The 21945-nt window shown below is 48.1% G+C and overlaps 1 protein-coding gene across 3 annotated transcripts in view; it reads right to left on the bottom strand.

The window, feature by feature from the left end:
* The window catches only part of CARD19 (caspase recruitment domain family member 19), a 65228-nt gene that overhangs the window by 9629 nt on the left and 33654 nt on the right, over positions 1 to 21945 (bottom strand). Inside the window, exon 1 of one of the 3 annotated variants that reach the window (XM_023738614.1) lies at positions 11807 to 11910. The exons of the other annotated variants lie outside the window; for them this stretch is intronic. Coding sequence (XP_023594382.1) covers positions 11807 to 11813 — 7 coding nt within the window. The 5' untranslated portion in view covers positions 11814 to 11910. Of the gene's footprint in view, positions 1 to 11806; positions 11911 to 21945 lie in introns of those variants that run through there. 3 annotated transcript variants of the gene reach the window in all.

Raw genomic sequence — 21945 nt, 5'->3', positions numbered from 1 at the left:
TTAAGAATCATGGCCTAGCCAAGTTGACACATAACATTAATCATCACAGTCCAGCCCTTGTCAACTTGGCACCTGTACACATCTCCTTAAACCATACATAATCTCTAAATAAAGGCACATTCCTCCCTTTGGAACTAAGACGTCTAGAACTACAAAGCATAGGATCGTGGGGACAGAAAGCAAAAATTTTGTGAGTGGTTCACTAGGGTAGTGCCACGTCTATCTCCACCCCTTGATTCCTGGAACCATGAATCCTGGCTATGTGAAAAACAGCACCATATATTGGACACCAGTTTAGAGCATATACAGCCTCGTGGAGAATACTGCCCCAACCCTGCAAAGTGTTGCCACCTAGTTGGCACAGTAATTCTGACTTTAGGAGGCCGTTCCATCATTCTATCAAGCCAGCGGCTTCAGAATGATGGGGAACATAAGACAGTGAATGCCATGAGCATGGGCCCAGTGCTGTACTTTATATGCTGAGTATGTCTATTCCAATTATGCATTCTGGAACTGGGAAATAAGTATAGGATTGGTTCAGGGACCCACTGGACCCACTGTGAGACGGACCTGAGCAAAGACTCCACTAATAACCTGACTTCCATCCACCCCCAGTCTGATTGGTGGACCACAGTGATATTTTTGGTCTCCTGGAATTAGTGTCAGTTCAGATCTAGTGTCCAGTAATCCCCAAAAAGTCTGATTATTTCCTCTTCCTGAATGAACAGTCACTCTCGTAAAAGGCCGCAGATCCCTTCGGGGAAGGCTGAGAGCAGGATTAACAGTATAAATTTTTGGCAATGCAGTGAGATCCTTCCTCAAGGGGATTCGGCCTCCCCATCATTCAAGGGGTTGTGGGTCTGTAAACTGGCTCAAGTCTGGGAATCAATTGAGGGGCTGTGACTCTCTATTCTGGCGATTCAAGTTAGACTGCCATTTACTTGACCTAGAATTCTTCTGCTTGTACAGATCAAGTAAATATTTAGTATATTTCCCATCTATCTCACACCTAGGGACACCATGACTAAGTAGCCAATGCCATAAGCCCGTATGAGTCAGATTATTCTGATTATTGGTTTGGCTCTGCTGTCCATTATGGTAAGCAAGCACACCGTGCCTTTGTCAATTAAGTGTTACCATTTGGCCCCTACCACCAAAGGGTCCAATCAGCCCCACTGTAATTAGGTGTCTTAATTCAGTTAGGGCAGTCCCCACTGTCAAATCTAACTTACATAAAATAGCAATCACAGCAGTCTTCAAGGATGCTGGGGCTCCCTTCACAATTTGTTCCTCATAGATGTGCCCTGGTGGCACAGTGGTTAAAGTGACAGACTGCTAACTGAAAGGTCGGCAGTTCAAAACCACCAGCAGCTCAAGGGGGGAAAGATGTGGCAGTCTACTCCCGTAGAGATTTACAGTCTTGGAAACCCAATGGAGTCACTATAGTCGGAATCGACTTGACAGCAGTAGGTTTTATTTTTTTCTTTGTTGTCGTGGTAAAAGTTGTGCCCTCTGGGCACTCCATGTGTGAGTCTGTGGGTCCAACCTGATAAATCCACTCTAACATGCCAATTTCCTTAAACCTTTGGATACCTTCTTCTACAGTATACCAAGCCAGCTCTGGCACTTCAGCTTGATTTCATGTAGGCCACTGCTTAATCCATGCTTCAGCGACCCAACAAAATAAACTATTAGATCCTTTTCTAACCTCTCAAGCTGAAACGTTGAATGAAAAATCTGTACTTAGTGTACCCATATCAATAAACTGAAACTGATTCAACTTTATGTTCCTTGCACCATTATCCTACACACTTAATAGCCATTCTCACACATATTCCCCAGGTTTCTGTTTATATATATTAGAAAAGTCAAGCAGTTCTTTTGGAGTGTAGGGTCACACTTGGTACTTCACCTTTTGGAGCTTGCTGGGACTTAAGTCTAGTTATAGGTCTAGACACCTTCGCTTTCCAACACTTTAAAGAGGTCTTTTGCAGCAGATTTGCCCAATGCAATGTGTCTTTTGATTTCCTGACTGCTGCTTCCATGGGTGTAGATTGTGGATCCAAGTAAAACGAAATCCTTGACAACGTCAATCTTTTCTCTGTTTATCATGATGTTGCTTACGGGTTAGTTGTGAGGATTTTTGTTTTCTTTATGTTGAAGTGTATTCCATACTGAAGGCTGTAGTCTTTGATCTTCATCAGTCCAGCTTCTCGAATTATTTGCTCGGCATACAGATTGAATAGGTATGGTGAAAGGATATAACCCTGACGCGCACCTCTCCTGGCTTTAAACCATGCAGTATCCCCTTGTTCTGTTTGAACGACTGCCTCTTGATCCATGTACAGTTTCCTCATGAGCACAATTTAGTGTTCTAGAATTCCCATTCCTTGCAAAGTTCTCCATAATTTATGATTCACACAGTCGAATGCCTTTGCACAGTCAGTAAAACACAGGTAAACATCTTTCTGGTATTCTCTGCTTTCAGAGAATACCAGATGTCACCTTGAAGAATAAGGTGCATCTGACCCAAGCCATGGTGTTTTCAGTCACCTTATATGTATGCGAAAGCTGGACAATGAATAAGGAAGACCGAAGAAGAATTGATGCCTTTGAATTGTGGTGCTGGCGAAGAATATTGAATGTACCTTGGACTGCCAAAAGAACGAACAAATCTGTCTTGGAAGAAGTACAACCAGAATGCCCCTTAGAAACAAGGATGGCGAGACTACAACTCACATACTTTGGACATGTTATCAGGAGGGACCAGTTCCTGGAGAAGGACAACATGCTTGGTAGAGGGTCAGCAAAAAAGAGGAAGACCCTCAACGAGATGGACTGACACAGTGGCTGCAACAATGGGTTCAAACATGACAACGATTGTGGGGATGGCACAGGACTGGGCAGTGTTTCGTTCTGTTGTACTTAGGGTCGCTATGAGTCAGAACCAACTCGATGGCACCTAACAACAACATAGGTCTAGAAGCAAAAATGGGTGGTATGGGGGGGTCAGCAATGTCTTGTAAGGCATGGGCCTCAGGTGATGCCCCAGGCAATGCCCCAGGTGGTATCTCAGACAAAGATTCTTCAGGCACAGCTTTTAATCTCATCAAATGTGGGTGGAAGGCATAATGGTTTTCCTGGGGAGGATGGCTTACTAGTCAAAGACGGACTAATCTCCTCAGACGGGATTAAGAGGGGTGGCGTCATTGGCAGGACTGATGCATTGTCCCCAGCTTCCTGATTATCTGCCTATATGTCCCTATCCCAAGTTTCAGGATCCCATTTCTTCCCAATCAATGCCTTCACTTTAACTTCAGACACCATTTGATGTTGGGAATTCAACTGGTGTTGTAATTCAGCCACTCTTATGATAAGGCTCTGCTTATGGTTTTCAGCAATATCAGCTCTGTTACTACAAGGCTTTCTTTCAGGGCACAAGTGGCAACTTTGAGGTCATTTATGCAGTGCTTGAGCTTTGACTCTGAAGCCTGAGCACGTCTCTTTCTCCACTTTATCTAGCAAAAGTAGGACCAACCAACTGGCTTCCTCATACTTCTCATTCTGACAAAATTGTAGAAAAGTATCAAACATGCAATCACCCAGAGCCTCGCCTCTCACTAATACTTGATCTATCAGTAGTGATATATTGCATATTTCTATTGCCCCCTCACACCATGGATCAGCAGTACCCTCTTTACTACAGGAGGCAGAGGCATCAGCACCTTTAAGACTAGCCAGACTTGAGAACCAATTTAGAAAATTCATCCTTACAATTTTGTTTCTCTAGACCCCACTCTCGGTACTAAATGTCTTAGGCTGGATTCTCCAGAGGAGCAAAACCAGTGAAACACACACACACACACACACACACACACACACACATACATACATATACACAGAGAGAGATTTATCTCAAGGAAATGGCTCATGCAGTTGTGGAGGCTAACAAGTCCCAAATCTGTGGGTCAGGTGTCAGGCTGGAAGCTTCTCCTAACTCACATGGTTGCAGGGGCTGACGAACTCAAAATCAGCAGGTCAGGCAGAAGTCTCCTGGCTTGTGGGTTGCGGGAGCTGGCAAATCCCAAGATCTTCAGGTCGTTCAGAAGGCTGCTGGCTCATGGGTTTGTGGGAACTGGTGAATCCCAAGATTTGCAGGTCAGGCAGAAGGCTGCTTGGCTCACATCCCAAGAACTGAAGGTCAGAGGATGATGAAATGGATACAAGATCCAGAGCAAGGAAGAGCTTTTCCAGAGCATTCATATATGTTGGATGTAGGCCACACCCCCAAGGAAACTCCCCTTACATCAGATCATAAAATGGGGGATAATTACATCAGATCACAAAATAGAAGATAATTACATAATACTGAGAATCATGGCCTAGCCAAGTTGACACATAACATTAATCATCACACTGAGAAACTAGATGCCTTACCCGTAAGATTGGGAACAAGGCAGAGATGTCCCCTCTTACCACTCCTATTCAACATAGTACTTGAAGTCCTAGATAATGCAATAAGACAAGGAAAGGAAATAAAAGATATATAGATTAGGAAAGAAGAAGTAAAACCGTCCTTGTTTACAGATGACATGATTGTCTATGTAGAAAATCCCAAAGAATCAACAACAGCAACAAAAAACTCCTGGAAGTAATAAGTGATTACAGCAAGGTAGCAGGATACAAGGTTAATATGGAAAAGGCAATTGCTTTACTATATACCAGCAATGAAAAATTAGAATTCGAAATTAAAAACAAAATACCATTTACATTAGCAAAAAAAAAAAAGAGAGAGAGAAATACTTAGGAATAAATTTAACAACATACATATAAGATCTATATGAGGAAGTCTATGATTCCGATGAAAGAATTAAAAGAAGATCTTAATAAATGGAAGGATTTTTTATGTTCATGGATAGGAAGATTCAATATTGTTACAATTTCAGCTCTTCCTAACTTTATCTATAGATTCAACACAATCCCAATTAAAATCCTAGCAAATTATTTTGTGGATGTCATGGGTTGAATTATGTCCCCCCCAAAATGTGTGTATCAATTTGGCTGGGCCATGATTCCCAGTATTGTGTTGTTGTCCTCCATTTTGTGATTGTAATTTTATGTTAAAGAAGATTAGCATGGGATTGTATAACACCCTTACTAAGGTCACATCCTTGACCCAATGTAAAGGGAGTTTCCCTAGGGTGTGGCCTGCACCACCTTTTATCTTACAAGAGATAAAAGGAAAGGGAAGCAAGCAGAGAATTGGGGACCTCAAACCACCAAGAAAGCAGCACCAGGAGCAGAGCGCGTCCTTTGGACCCGGGGTCCCTGTGCCTGAGAAGCTCCTTGACCAGGGGAAGATTAATGAGAAGGGCCTTCCTCCAGAGCTGACAGAGAGAGAAAGCCTTCCTCTGGAGCTGATGCCCTGAATTTGGACTTTTAGCGCAGGACCAGGCGGTGTTTTGTTCTGTTGTACATAGGGTCACTATGAGTCGGAACCAACTCCGATGGCACCTAACAACAAGTGAAAGAAGCCAGTCTGAGAAGGCTTCATACTGTATGATTCCAACTATACAGCACTATAGAAACGGCAAAACTATACAGACAATAAAAAGATAAGTGGTTGCCAGGGGGTAAAGGGGAGGGGAGAGGGATGAGCAGCTAAAGCCCAGGGCATTTTTAAGGCAGTGAAACTATTCTGTATAACACTGGTGGACACCTGACATTATGCATTTGTCAAAACCTACAGAATATACAACACAAAGAGTGAGCCCTAAAGTAAATTATGGCCTTCAGTAAATAATCCTGTATCAATACTGGTCAATCAATTATAACAAATGTAGTATACTAATACAAGATGTTAATAATAGGGGAAACTGGGAGGAGGGATGTGGGAACTTTGTACTATCTGCTTGATTTTTCTGTAAGATTAAAACTGCTCTAAAAAAATAAAGTCTATTAATTTTTTAAAAATCCTGTTTGGAAACAGAATTTCTATTGTCGAAATTTAAAGAAAAAAATGGAGGTCACAGAAAGCAGATCAACCCCTGAGTTGGGGGTGGAATTACCTGAGATCATCCCCAGGGTTGAGAGTGGGAATTACCTAAGAAGTAATATCTTACTAAGACGTAATTACCAAAGAAGAAATTTAAAGAAAAAAATGGAGGTCACAGAAAGCAGATCAACCTGAGTTGGGTGTAGGGATTACCTGAGAAGATGAATCCCCTGGGTTGCGTAGGGATTACCTGAGAAGGAGCACAAAGGACCTTTCTGGAGGGATTTCTGTCTCTGGATTAGGACTGGGGTGGCAGTTACATGGGTATATGTATTTATCAAAATTTATCAAACTGTTCACTAAAAATGAGTGCATTTTCCTATAAATAAATAATACCACAATAAAGTTACTTTTTAAAAAATGGGGTCATCTTGCTGGAAAAAGTGGGGCACCCTTTCTGATTTCATGAGCAGGTGAAGAATCCATAGACCACCTCTGGGTCGCTTGTCTTCCTCATCTTTCTTTTCAATTGCCACTTCTTCCCAGCTGGGCTTCTTTCCTCCTCAGAATACGAATTTCAAAATTCTAAATTCTCCCCAACCCCTGAAAGTATCTGTGGTCTGGGACCATCCAGACTCTGAGGCACAGGTGAGGGCATGCCTAAATCAGGATGCCCACCCATGTGCTTGGAGACCCCAGTGACATAGCAGGTCCGTGGCAGGTCCGGCCACATCCTTGGGGGTCTCAGAGTCTGGTGGTGGAGGCTGGCTGACAATCCCCCAAACAAACACCTACTCACCCCACAGACAACCGCCCCTCCAGAGAATAATGTGGAGTAGGGGAGGTTCCTGGTGTACAGATGCTGCCTGCCTCATCACACCACACTGAGGCCCACCTGCCCTATCATCCGGCGTAGGGTCATTCCACATCTGGGCCTCACGTGAAGGTGACCGTGGCTGGGCCCTCATGGTGTGCTGGGTCCTCCCAACAGCCTATGCCATGGGCCCTACACATTCTTGTCAGCATCCCCACAACAGCAAGGAAGCTGAGCACAGGGACACCAAGTGACTTGCTCAGGGATACACAGCCAGCCCATCCCAAGTCTTCTGGCTTCAGCACCTGCAGCCTCTATCATTACGCAATGAACTCACACACCATACGATTATGTGGTCTATTAGGGTAGTTAACAGGCTACAACTCGGGATCAGGATCAACTTGGAAGTAACAGGAACAACTCAGGAGACAGGATGCAGTTTGTTGATCAGGACAGCTCTCTCAGCTGCTCTCCGCCATGCACTCAGGCAGGCCGCTCTTCTGGGCAGTGCGTACCGTGCATGCCTCTCTGCCTTCATTTACCAGCATGCTGCCCAGGGGCCTGCACTGCCCCTGAGGCCCCTGCTCTGTTGCTGGGCCTCACTGGGTGTTGCCTCATTGCTGGGAAGACTCCTGCACACGATCTCCCAAGCCTCTAACACTGAGACCTTCTAGGCCTTAGGGTTACAGTTCTCAGTACAGCCAGGGCATCTGCCACTGTCAAAGGCAGACCAGCTCCACCCCGTACTGCTGCTTGCTGTGCTTGGGTGTCCACCTGCATGGGCCCGGACTGTGGCTACTTCCCCTTTACAAGGCACCCAGCTCCGCTCCATGGGCTGACTCTCCCACCACCACTGTCTGCCAGTCTCGTGGTTCCTGCCGCTTGTACTGCTGCCACTGTTTCTCTGCCGTTCGGCTCTGCAGTGCTCAGCTCTGCTGTGCTCAGTGCCATCTCACGCCATCTTAAGTGTTACGGCGCTTGACCTGTATTACAACTCTTTTTAGGAGGTTCCCTCCTTGTCTTAGTCATCTAGTGCTGCCATAACAGAAATACCACAAGTGGATGGTTTTAACGAAGATAAATTTATTTCCTCACAGTCAAAGTAGGCTAAAAGTCCAAATTCAGGCGTCAGCTAGAGGGGAAGGCTTTTCTTCTCTGTTGGCCTTCTTCTCTTCGGTGTTCCCCTGGACCAGGAGCTTCTCTGCACAGGGATCCCAGTCCAAAGGACACGCTCTGCTCCTGGCACTGCTTTCCTGATGGTATGAGGTCCCCCTGTCTCACTGCTCACTTCTGTCTTTTATATCTCAAGAGATTGCCTCAGGACACAATCCAGTCTTGTAGATCAGGTCCTGCCTTACTAACACAACTGCCACCCATCCTCCCTCATTAACATCATAGAGGCAGGTTTACAACATACAGGAAAATCACACAGTACCAGGAATCATGGCTTAGCCAAACTGATACACACATTTTGGGGGGGACATAATTCAAACCATGACACTCCTCCTCTCCTGCGTCTTCTCTCCTCTCTAAAAACCTCTTTGGGGTTGGCTGCTTATATGCAGGTCATTTGTATACCTCATCTCTCTTTTCAGTTGTCACTTACTCCTGGCTGGACTTCTTTCCTCCTCAGAATATGAATTTTCAAGGCATGGCCCTCCCAGCAGGACCATGAACCAATGAATTCCCTCAATGGGTTGCAAAATCAGTCAGTCCTATTGGGTGGATTTTCAATCCACTACATGCGTAGCAAATTGATCAATCCCTACAAGGTGCACAAAATAGACCAATCACAGGACAGACCACGGCCCAATCAATCAGTTTTGGCAGAATTTCAAACCCAAGGCCAGAAAGGCCATATATAAAGAGAAACCCATTCATTGCACTACACCCTTCCAACAGCTCTGTAATGTAGCACCAGCACCACTCCCATTTCACAGATGGGAAAACTGAGGTAAAGTAGATGAAGTACTCGCCCAAGATTGCAGCCAGCCAGGAAATGACGATCGAAGGTTGGGACCCAGGCATAGCAGAGTCAAGTGGCCACCTCTTGACCGCCAATCAACATATTAATTGTGTAACTAGCTATTCCATGTCCACAAGGGTAGAGCCCAAGGCTGCCCTGTCTCGTGCTGCCTCCCCAGTGTGTGCACTGCACTGTGTGCACGGGACCAGGTACACAGCAGGCACTCACTAAAGCTCTCTGGAGTGAATGGATAAAGATCAGAGCCCCAGGGGCAAGGAGGTGGATGGAGAGCAGGCGGCACCCTGCAGCAACCTTCCCAGCCCTTCAGCCCTAGCCAGAAGGGCCCTAAGATCCTCACGGGCCATGAGTCATCAGCCTGAGTCACCTCTCTTGGTGGTGCAGCTGAACGCCAAGGCCCTAGGGGCAGCTCAGGGCCCTGCAGCTTCCTGATATTTACTGTGGTTGACGTTCATGAGTTGTACACACGAACCACACACACAGGCCACTGGGAAAGCACAAAAAGGCACAAGAAATGAAAACTTCCCAAGTTCCAGGTTCTGATAAACAAGTCCCAAAATGTTTTTCACAGGATCAATATAGAATAGTTTTGGCACAAAACCCAGGCTCTTTGCTAAGCCTCCCACCTTCCTGCCCCAGGACCACGGACCCCAAACCCGTGACCCCTGCCTGGACCTTCCCTCTTCTCTAACTACACCCAAGCCCTCAGAGTGACATTCAAGGTCCTATGGGCGCTTGTCCCATCCACCCTCACCTGGCTCACAGCAGCCCCCACCTCACCACTGTGCCCATTCACCCAGCCCTGTCCCCCGGGTCAAGAACACTCCTTCCTGTCTTTTCCATCTGGCTAACTTGTGCTCAGCTTGGTGGCCCCCCATTTCCTGAGTTCCTCTGGTTCTGGGCCCACTGAAGCCCATACCTCCCCTCCAGAGTCTCCAACAGCCCCTTTTGTCCCAACACCCGACATGGCCTCCAGTGCCACAGGTGAGCTAAGATCACGAACTCCACAGCACACCAGGAGGACAGCAGATGACACCCAGCCCTGGGACGGGCCACCTCTGATGCCAACACAGACTCTGAGGGCCATGCATCTTGGGTGAATGTGCCACAAGGAGTTGGGAAACTGGGGGCCTGCCCAGGGCACAGACACAGATACTGGGGTCAGGATCCCAGTCCTAGCTCGGACACTGAGTGAGTGTAGGCCTTGGCACCTGCCCAATCAGAGCCTTTGTTTCCTCACTGTACACAGAGACGCTATTCGACATGTCCCCATGAGGCAATTACAGATGGGAAGTGCCCAGCATAGGGCCAGACCCACAGTAGATGCTCAGAATCAGCAGCCATGAGTCAAGAGGGGTAGCAAAAGGAAGGGGGTGGCAGCTGGGGTCTCTTCCCACCGAGGCTGTTATGCAGGAGTCCTGGAAGTTGCCAGGTTCCAGCCCAAGAAATCTTTTGTGTGCGGGATCCAGGCTGAGACTCCAGCAAGCACAGGGAGAGAAGACTGGGGACTTCTGGGACCTCCCTGATCCCTGGGCCACCCCTGGGTGACATCTGCCCACCAGGCAGAAGGAGAGACTCTCAGGAATGCGGTGTGGCCTCTGGGAACCCCCACATCCCCTGACCATGGGTCTGGTCACTGGTCTATCCCCCTCATGAGACTATACTGGCTCTCCAAGGGGAAAGTTCTACAGAGCATGCTGCTGGGGCCAGGAGGGACGTGGGCATTCCCCAGATCCAGGGAGGCCCTGGGGGATGGCTGGGCTGGAGACCTCATCCCAGGAAAAGAAGTTGGAGAGGCTGGGCGGTGGGGATGCCCAGAGGGGAGCACAAGAGCTTTGGGGGAGTCTAGCTGCTGTCCCTGAATTCCCCAGGCCTGTCCAGGGTAAGGGGTGCAGCTTCACAGGGAGCCAGGAGGTGTCACAAAGTCCCACAGGGACCACATGCTGCACAGGAATACATCAAGCCCTGCTGGCCTCCACTGTAAACATACAGGTAACCACCCCTCAGGAGCTGTGAGCAAGAAGGGTTATCACAGTACCAGAAACATAGCAGGACCGCGGGAGTGTTCACTGCTGTTATTTTCACTTCCTATGCAGTAGTTAGGAGCTACGGCTACTAACCAAAAGGTTGGCAGTTCAAATCCACCAGCTGCTCCTTGGAAACTCTACGGAGCAGGTCTACTCTGTCCTATAGTGTCACTGAGTCGGAATGGACTCGAAGGCAACGGGTTTGGTTTTTTGGTTTTTTACTGTCTCTTCATACCCAAGGTGCGAAGTGGCCACTCCCTCCCTCCAACCTTCCAAGATTTGACCTTGGCATTGTAGCCCGCTTGCTTCTCCAACACTCCTTGCTTCCCTGAGCGGGCAGGGGCCAGAGTCAGGCATGCCCTCCCGGGCTCTTCCCTGGTCCCACACCAAGTCCCCACGCCAATCTAGGAAGGCAGGACCCTGGGCAGCTCGCAGCAGGTCCAGTTGAGGGGTGATGAGTAAGAAATCCCTGGTTAAAGTACTCAGCTGCTAACCGAAAGGTCTGCAGTTGGAACCTACCAGTCACTCCAGGGAAGAAAGATGTGGCAGTCTGCTTCTGTAAAGATTACAGCCTTGGAAACCCTATGGGGCAGTTCTACTCAGTCCTACTCATAACGTCTCAGAGTCAGAACTGACTCCACGGCAATGGGTTTGGGTTTAACAATAAGCGACTAGCACCAGGCGCAGTGATAGTCATACACACTCAGCACTCCAGGGGCCAGACTCGCCACAGCTATCATCTTGTCTAGTCCTCATCGCGGTTGCCATCGTACAGATGAGAAACAGAGGCCAAGGTCACACAGCCTGGGTGCCCCTCGACGGGCTCCCTCCCGCGACAGCAGCAAAAGAACGGGACGCGCAGGCCAGACTGCGGCAGGAGGCACCGCGCCCTCGGAGCCTCGAGGCCGCCGCGCTCCGTCCCACACTGTGCAAGCAGGGCGTCCCCGGCAGCCCCACTAGCCGCCGCCGGCCCAGTCCGCACTGACCTGTCATGGCGGCAGCCACTGCGCCGCGCTCGGCCGTCCCGGGAACTGTCTGCCCCGCCCACGCGTCCGTCGGCCGGGCTCCCCGGGCTCCCCGGGCTCCGGTGATTGCCCCGCCCCGCCGGTGGAGGCTCGGTCCGCTCCTTCGCATCCGGCTCCGCCCCTTTCCGCTGCTAGCCACAGCTCCGCCCCCGCCGCGTGGAATACGGTACCGCCAGGGACCCTGACACCACCTCTTCCATGGGCCCCGCCCCCGCCAGCGTGACTACGGCACTGCCAGGAACTCTGAACCCCGCCCCTACGTGGACCCCGCCCCTTACGCTAGCCCCGCCCAAGCCAGCGTGGGCTACAGCGCCCTCAGGAGCTCTTGCCCTGCCCCTGACTTGAGCCTCGCCCTCAGCTCTGACCGCAAGCTCCTAGATCCGACGCGCGCCTAACCCCGGTCCCCGGACTCCTCTCAGTCTTTGCCCCGCCCCTCCAAGCCCCACCCAACACCGGTGGCCCGGTGGCAGGGCTGCCCAGGGATGAGGAAACTGAAGCTCCGAAAAGTGACGAGTTTATCCAGGGTCAAGTTGGAAGTCAGGCAGTGTAGTGTCGGTCCAGGCCTGGGCAGACGCCCAGTGGGCGTTCAGGATCCTAAAGGGAACAGCCAGAGGAGGCAGTGTTGGGACGGTGTCGCTCCTCCCAGTCCAGGGGAGAAATTGGCTCAAAGGTATGACTTAGGTGAGTCACTCCTCCTCTCGGGGCTTCCAGTCCCCCATCTGCTAAAGGAGACAGCGCGACCCTGACTAGTGTTTTAGGGGGAAAAAAAATCAGAAAGTTTAGTAAAGCAAAAAGAAAGTTTTATTCAGCATATATTCAGAGGGGCAAAAGTGGGAAGCGGACAGCCATGCTGCCAGAGCCATGTCTGCCCGAGTCCAAGGAAATATCATAGAACAGACAAAAGTGGGAGAACGACAAACGTGCTGCTAGAGCCACATCTGCCAGAGTCCAGAGACCATTACGGAGTCATCAGGATAAACATTACAGATGGGCAAAACCATTGAAAGCGTCACCTTTTCACAGACTGGCTAGAAACTGTGATCGTACATTTTGAATTGTCTTAACAATCATTGGTACAGGTTTCAGTAATGACAGGAGGGTCTTCATTGGTCCAACAAATTTTCTATTCACTAAATGCTACTAGAAAAAGACAAGAGTGGAAAGTCTTTTGTGTTCTGCTTGATTGGCTTTATGTGAAAGTTTCCCTAAAAGACATTTTCCAAGATTATCTTAGCTATTGACTTTATACTCAGGGCCCAGTTGATGTGTCTTCGTGAGTCCTTGTGAGCCCAGCTTCAGCTGGGTCACATTCTCTATGCTCAAGGACAGGGAATAATAACTCCAGTATTATTTCCTAAGTCACTAGGGAGGCCATTTAACTTGTCTGAGCCTCAGTTTCTCAGTCTATAAAATGGGTATCCTCGGGCAAGTGTCTTCACCTCCTTGGCTTCACTTACCCTTCTGTAACACCACTGGAAGTGCCAGGCTCCCAACCACGAATTGGAGACCATTACAGGGGAAGGAAAAGCCTGGAGGTTTCACAACCTGAAGCTGAGGAAAAGGTTTTGTTTTCACCCCTCTCCTTCTCTGCCTGTGCAGGCTGTTGCCCCATTAAAAACTAAAAACCAAACCCATTGCCGTGGAGTCAACTCCGACTCATAGGGACCCTATAGGACAGAGTACAACTGCCCCATAGGGTTTCCAAGCTGTAATCTTTATGGAAACAGACTGCTACATCTTTCTCCCAATGAGCGGTTGGTGGGTTCCGTTAGCAGCCAAGTGCTTTAACCAGTGCCCCACCAGGGCTCCTTTTGTTCCCATACTAGCATGTTCTAATTGGAGAGGCTGGAGCCTGGCTTGGAATGGGGCCTCAAACTCACGTGTCACATTCCCAGCACAGGAATGCTCCATTCCCTGTGGTCCACACGCCCTCCTTCTCTGTGCCTCAGATTGTCCTCTGTAAATGGGACTCTGTTAGCCCTTAACGGGTTGGTGCGCAGGGATCCAGAGAATGGTTGCAGATGTTGCCCAGAAACCCCAAAGCGCTTTGGGCCTAGTCATGGTGGTCACTAGACAGGAGCTGTCCCCTGCCCTAGACACGGGGTGAGCTAAGCCCCAGCCTTCCCCACGAGATTGGGAAGGCTCAGAGCTAACATGGAGCCCAGCCATGCCCAGCCTGGGCCTGAGGGACGGAGAGGGGGTGGGAAGGAGACAAGCACAGGTCAGAGTGCAGCAGTTCTTTGGGGTCCCCAGGCCTGGCTACAAACCCCATCTGGTTCTCACCCATGGTGAGTGCTTAGGCAAGGCCTGATGCTCTCCAGGCTCCCTCCTCCAGTGCCCAGCTCAGGCCCTCACACAACCAGGCCTACCCTGGGAGGGCCACTTGGACCACCCCCCCTTGTTCCGCATCCATAACCCTGTGTTAAGGGCTACCTAGATCTCACCAGTCTCTGTCCGTTTCCTGTCTCCGCCAGGAATGATGTCCGCACCATAAAGGCAGGAACTGGGTAGAACAAAGGGACACAGTGGGCCAGCAGGGGTCCCAAGAGCCACCTACCTCCAGGAAGCCTTGAGCCCAGCCCCTTCAGGGGAGGCCAGCATGGATTCAGAATCAAAAGTAAGCACATGCAGGGTGACGCTCCTAGGCAGAGGTGGTGAGAGGCCCAGCCATCCTGAGGGCGGAGGGGGTAGGGGTCTTGGGGATCCGACGGCCACTGGCCCCTGCAGGACCCCAGTCAGCCCAGTTGAGCTCTGGGAATCTCACACGGTGGAGGGGCCTGAGTCACCTTGGGTGGACATCATGGTGCAAGCTAAGGTGTCCCCCACCTTGGAGCGTGATTGGCCATCACTGCCCATGGAAGTCTCACAGGCACGGGCCCTGACCTTGCCTGCCCCACCTTAGTGTTTTGAAGTTTGTAGCATGTGCATACATTATCTGATCAAACAACAGATATTGTTTTAAAAGCGTGTATGTCAAGCTCATTCTCACTTGGGGTCTTGAACTTGCTATTCCCACTGCCGGCTTAGGGCACTTAGACACTCTCCCTATTTTCAAGCCTCTGTTCATATGTCCCCTCCAATCAGTTAAGTCAAACAGCAGATGAGAAGCTGGGGGGAAATACTGACAACTCATCTCACCAAGGGCTCACTCATCACCTTAATTAATAAAGAGTTCCTAGAAATCACTAAGAAAAAAATAACATCTCTATAGATAGATCAGCAAAGGATTCTCTGAACAGATGAGCTGCTCAATTCTATTCATAACAGAGCAGTTCATAATTTCACTGGCACACGTCCAAAGTCTCAATGCAACCTTCTGTGGGAAAACACCCCATCTCATTTTCTTCACAGCACTTGCTGCTGTCTCCCCTACTAGAATGTAGATCCCAAAAACAGGGGCCATGTCTGCCTTGGTCACAGGGCCAGGCTTAGAGTAGGTGCTTAATAAATACATTTTTAAAGCCTGACTAGATAAATAAGGCCTGGTCCTGTTGGGGTGCACATTAGGTCCTTACCAAGGGGTGCTGCACCTGTGCCCACTGGAGCCAACCCTGACTGGCTCATGGCTGATGCCCCTCTGACCTGCTGCTCCATATCCTAGACCTTGGAAGCTGCACCCTCATGACAACCCTGTGAGGTAGAGACCATCACCCCCGTTTTACAGAAGGGGACAGGCACAGGCCACCAGCTGACCTAGCTCCCAGCCCCTAGGGCACTGCACATAACCCTCTCAGGCTGTTTGACCACAGCACAGCAAACCATCAGGGTAAGTGAGGAGGCATTTTGGGATCATCATAGGAAATGACTTGATATGTGAGGACTGTGAGCAGTCCTCACTTACCTGCCTCTGCCCTGACACGACCATGACAAGGCTCAGCTCATATTCCTCTCTTCCTTACCTGCTGGCTCCACCTTCCAAACACATCCCATCCCCTTCTGCCTCTGCAACCACCACCCTGGCAGAGCCCCCATCATCTCTCACCTGGACAGTAGGAGTCCCTATCCGCTGTCCTCCCTGCCTCCTCCCGCACCCCTGCAGCCATGCCCTACACGGCACCTAGAGAGGTCTGTGAGCCCTCAGTTGGCTGCCCCTCCTTGGCACAGAGCTTTTCTATTCCTTCTTCAGCCAATGTTATGGTTAAGGTTATGTGTCAACATTGCTAGGCCATGAATCTGTCGTTTGGCAGTTATGATATACTTTGGCAGTCATATAACGATGTAATCGCTTTCATGATGAGATCTGATATAATGTGATCACCTCCATGATGCGATCTGCTGTGAGTAACCAGTCAGTGGAAAGGGAGTTTCCTTGGGGGTGTGGCCTGCATCCAATATAGGTAGACTTTCTGGCAAGGCTTGCTGGCTTTTGCTTGCTCTGGATCCTGCAGGTGGCTCCTGTTCATCTAGCCTCCAGTTCTTGGGACTTGAGCTACCAGATTGCCTGCCCATTTTGGGATTCATCAACCTCCACAGTCTGGATCTTGGGTTCACCAGCCCCTGCACCTATATAAGTCAGGAGAAGCCTCCAGCCTGACCCACGGATTTGGAACTCTACAACCACGTGAGCCATTTTCTTGATCTCTCTCTCTATATGTATATATATACATATAAAACCCGTTGCCATCTAGTCGATTCTGGCTCATAGCGACCCTACAGGGCAGAGAAGAACTACCCCATACAGTTTCTGAGAAGTGCCTGGTGGATTCGAACTGCTGACCTTTTGGTTAGCAGTCGTAGCTGTTAACCACTATGCCACCAGGGTGTGGGTGTATGTGTATATATATATATATATATATACACATATATATAGATGCTTCACTAGCTTTGCTTCTCTAGAGAACCCAACCTAAGACATTCGGTACCAAGAGTGGTTCTAGAGAAACAAAATTGTAAGGATGAGTTTTCTAAATTGGTTCTCAAGTCTGGTTAGTCTTAAAAATGTTAATGACTCTGCTTCCAGTAGTGAAGAGGGCACTGCTAATCCATGGCATGAGGTGACAATAGAAATATGCAAAATATGACCACCAATAGATCAGGTGTTGGTGAGAGACGAGGCTCTGGATGATTGCATGTTTGATACCTTTCTACAATTTTGTCAAAATGAGAAGTGTAAGAAAGCTGGTTGGTTGTTATGACTTTCACTAGACAAAGTGGTGAAAGAAAGAGATGAGCTCAGGGCTTCAGAGTTAAAGCTTAAGTGCTGCATAAATGATCTAAAAGTTTCCACTTGTGACTTGAAAGAAAGCCTTATTTCTTGTAGCAACAGAGCTGATATGAAAAACCAAACACAGAGTCTTATCGTAAGAGTGGCTGAATTACACCACCAACTGAATTCCCAATATGGAGTGGTGTCTGAAGTTAAAGTGAGGGCATTGATTGGGAAGAAATGGGATCCTGAAACTTGGGATGGGGACATATGGGCAGATAATCAAGAAAGAAGGTGGGGACACTCAGCCCCTAAATTCTGTTGAATCACTCCTGCCAACAGAACCACTCTTCTCCATCTTTGCTAAGCCTCCTTCCCCAGTAAAACCATTAGCCCCTCTATCCCCATCTAATGAGATTAACCCAGCTGTGTCTGAATAGCCTTTGTCTGAGTCATTGCCTAGAGCATCTCCTGAGGCAGATATGTTACAAGACATTGCTGAATGTTCTCAAAACACATCCCCACTACCGATTTTGGCTTCCAGACCTATAACTGGAGCCCTGGTGGCACAGTGGTTAAGAGCTCAGCTGCTAACCAAAAGGTTGGCAATTTGAATCCACCAGATGCTCCTTGGAAACTCTGTGGGGCAGTTTTACTCTGGCCTATAGGGTCACTATGAGTTGGAACTGACTCAACGGCAATGGGTTTTTTAGACCTATAACTAGACTTAAGTCCCAGCGAGCCCCAAAAGGTGAAGTACAATGTGTGACCCAGGAAGAGGTATGCTACATTCCAAAAGAACTGCTTGACTTTTCTAGTATGTACAAAACAGAAACCTGGGGAATATGTGTGGGAATGGCTATTAAAGGTGTGGAATAATGGTGCAAGGGACATAAAGATGGATCAGTCTGAGATTATTGATATGTGCCTGCTAAGCACAGATTCTTTATTCAGTGTTTCAGCTCGAGAGCTTAGGAAAGTATCTAATAGTTTATTTGGTTGGGTCGCTGAAACATGGATTATGTGGTGGCTTACACTAAAGTTGAAGTGCCAGACTTGCCTTGGCATACTGTAGAAGAAGGTATCCAGAGGCTTAGGGAACTTGGCATGTTAGAGTGAATTTAGCAGGTTAGACACACAGACCCACACATGGAGTGACCAGAGGACACACCTTTTACCACAGCAGTGAGGAACAAGTTTGTGAAGAGAGCCCCAACATCCTTGAAGACTGCTGTGATTGATGTAAGTCAGATTTGACAGTGGGAACTGCCCTAACTGAATTAAGACACCTAACTACAGTGGGGTTGCTTGGACCCCGTGGTGGTAGGGGCCAAGTGGCAGCACTCAATTGACAAAGACAAGTGTCTTGGTTATCTAGTGCTGCTATAACAGAAATACCACAGTGGATGACTTTAATAAAGAGAAATTTATTCTCTCACAGTCTAGTAGGCTACAAGTCCAAATTCAGGGTGCCAGCTCCAGGGGAAGGCTTTCTGTCTCTGTTAGTTCTAGAGGAAAGTCCTAGTCATCAATCTTCCCTTGGTCTAGGAGCTTCTCTGAGCAGGAACCTCAGGTCCAAAGGATACGCTCTGCCGCCCAGCGCCGATTTCTTGGTGGTTTGAGGTCCCCATATCTCTCTGCTTGCTTCTCTCTTTTATATCTCAAAAGAGATTGGCTTAAGACACAATCCAGTCATGTAGATATCATCAACATAACTGCTGCCAATCCATCTCATTGACATCATAGTGATAGGATTTATAATACAGGAAAATAACACCAGATGACAAAATGATGGACAATCACACAATACTGGGAATCATGGCCTAGCAAAACTGATACACATATTTTTGGGGGACACAATTCAATCCATGACAACAAGATGGGTGTCACTAATGTAAGGGACAGCAGAGACAAAGCAGTAATCAGAATAGTCTGATTTGTATGGACTTATGGCATTGGCTACTTAGTCATGGTGTCCCTAGGAGTGAAATAAATAGGAAATCTACTAAATATTTACTTGATCTGTACAAGCGAGAGAATTTTAAGTCATGTGAACAACAGTTTAACTCAAATTGCCAGAACAGAGAGTTATGGCCCCTCAATCAACTCCCAGACATAAGTGAATTTAAAGGCCCACAACCCCTTGAATGAAGGGGAGGCTGGATCCTCTTGAGGAAGGACTTCACTACACTGCCAAAAATGCATACTGTTAATCTTACTCCCAGCCTTCCCCAAAGTGACTTTTACGGAAGTGACTGTTCATTGGGGAAAAGGACATAATCAGACATTTCGAGGATTGCTGGATACTGGCTCTGAACTGACACTAATTCAAGGAGACTGAAAATGTCTTTTTCTCCATACATGTTTCAAAGGACCACCAGAAACAGTTTGCCTTCAGCTAGCAAGGCCAGCAATACACCTTCAGTGTCTTACCTCAGAGCTATATCAACTCTCCAGCCCTATGTCATAATTCAGTCTGCAGGGATCTTGATCACCTTTTCCTTCTACATTACCCTGGTCCATTCCAATGATAAAATTATGCTGATTGAATCTAGTAAGGAAGAAGTGTCAATGACTCTGGACTTATTGGTAAAACATTTATATGCTAGAGGGTGGGAAATTAATCTAACAGAAACTCAGGTGCCTTCCACCTCAGTGACATTTCTAGGGGTTCAGTGGTGTGGGCATATCGAGATATTCCTACTACAGTGAAGGATAAGCTATTGCATCCGGCCCGTCCCACAACTAAAAAGGAGGCACAACACCTAGTGGGCTTCTGGATTTTAGAGGCAACATATCCCTCATTTGGGTGTGCTACTCCAGCCTTTTTATCAAGTGACTTGAAAAGCTGCTAGTTTTGAATGGGGACCAAGAGAAGGCTCTGCAACAGGTTCAGGCTGTCCTGCAAGCTGCTTTGCCACTTGGGCCATATGATCCAGCTGATCCAATAGCACTTGAAGTGTCAGTGGTAGATAGAGATGCTCTTTGGAGTCTTTGGCAGGCCTCTATTGTTGAATCACAATGCAGACCCTTAGGATTTTGGAGCAGATAACTACTCTCCTTTTGAGAAACAGCTTTTGGCTTTTCACTGGGCCTTAGTAGTGACCGAATGCCTAACCATGGGCCACTAAGTCACCATGCAGCCTGAGCTGCTCATCATGAACTGGGTGTTGTCTGACTCACAGAGCCATAAAGTTTGACGTGCACAACAGCACTCCATTATTAAATGGAAGTGGTATATATACCACGGGGCCCAAGTAGGACCTGAGGGCACAAGTAAGTTGCATGAGGAAGTGGCCAAATTCTCATGGTCTTCACTCCTGTCACATTACCTTCCATCTCCCAGTGTGGACCTGTGGCTTCATGGGGAGTTCCTTATGATCAGTTGACTGAGTAAGAGAAAACTCATGCTGCAGGCACCACTGGAAAGTGGACAGTGGTAGCGCTACAGCCCCTTTCTGGGACCTCCGTGAAGGACAGTGGTGAAGGGAAGTAATCCCAACGGGCAGAACTTTGAGCTGTTCACTTTGTTTGGAAGGTGAAATGTCCAGATGTGCAATTATATACTGATTCATGGGCTGTGGCCAGTGGTTTGGCTGGATGGTCAGGGACTTAGAAGGAACATGATTGGAAAATTGGTGGCAAGGAGGTGTGAGGAAGAGGTATGTGGATACACCTCTCTGAATGGGCCAAAGAAGCGAAGATATTTGTGTCTCATGTGAATGCTCACTAAAGGGTGACCTCAGCAGAGCAGTATTTTAACAATCAAGTGGATAGGATGATGCATTTTGTGGAAATCAGTCATCCCCTTTACCCAGCTAGTCCTGTCACTGCCCGATGGGCTTATGAAAAAAAGTGGCCATGGTGGCAGGGATGGAAGTTATGCATGGGCTCAGCAACATGGACTTCTGCTCATTGAGGCTGACTTGGCTACAGCCACTGCCAGCAGCAGAGACCAACACTGAGTCCTGATATGGCACCATTCCTTGAGTTTATCAGCCAGCAACCTGGTGGCAGGTTGATTACACTCGACTGCTTCCATCATGGAAAGGGCACATTTTGTTCTTACTGGAATAGACACTTATTCTGGATACGGATTTGTCTTGTTTGCAGGCAATACTTCTGCCAAAACTAGCATCCGTGGACTTACAGAATGCCTTATCTACTGTCATGGTATCCCACACAGCATTGCCTCAGATCAAGGGCCTCCACAGCAAATGAAGTGCAGCAGTGGGCCCATGCTCATGGAATTCACTGGTCTTACGATGTTCTCCATCATCCTGAAGGAGCTGGCTTGCTAGAACAATGGAATGGCATTTTAAAGACACAATTACGGTGCCAGCTAGGTGGCAATACCTTGAAGGGTTGGGGCAATGTTCTCCAGGAGGCTGCATATGCTCTAAACCAGCGTCCAATATATCGTGCTGTTTCTCCCATAGCCAGGATTCATGGGTCCAGGAATCAAAGGGTGGAAATGAAAGTGGCACCACTCACTATTACCCCTCGTGAACCACTCACAAAATTTTTGCTTCCTGTCCCCACAACCCTATGCTTTGCAGATCTAGAGGTCTTAGTTCCAACGGGAGAAATTCTCCCACTTGGAGACACATCACTGATTCCATTGAACTGGAAGTAAAATGCCACCAGGTCACTTTGGATTCCTTATGCCTCTGGATCAACAGGCAAAGAAGGGAGTTACCATACTGGCTGCTGTAATTGATCCTGATTACCAAGAGGAAATAAGATTGATATTACACACAATAGCAAAATGACGGAAACAACCTAGATGCCCATCAACAGATGAATGGATAAACTATGGTACATACACATAATGGAGTACTATGCAACGAGAAAGAGCAACAATGAATCTGTGAAGCATCTCATAACATGGATGGACATTATGCTGAGTGAAATAAGTCAATCACAAAAGGACAAATATTGTATGAGACCTCTA

This window comes from Trichechus manatus, unplaced genomic scaffold (genome assembly GCF_000243295.1).
Source record: "Trichechus manatus latirostris isolate Lorelei unplaced genomic scaffold, TriManLat1.0 scaffold00120, whole genome shotgun sequence".
Classification (NCBI taxonomy): domain Eukaryota; kingdom Metazoa; phylum Chordata; class Mammalia; order Sirenia; family Trichechidae; genus Trichechus; species Trichechus manatus.
This window is presented reverse-complemented; position numbering and strand designations above follow the sequence as displayed.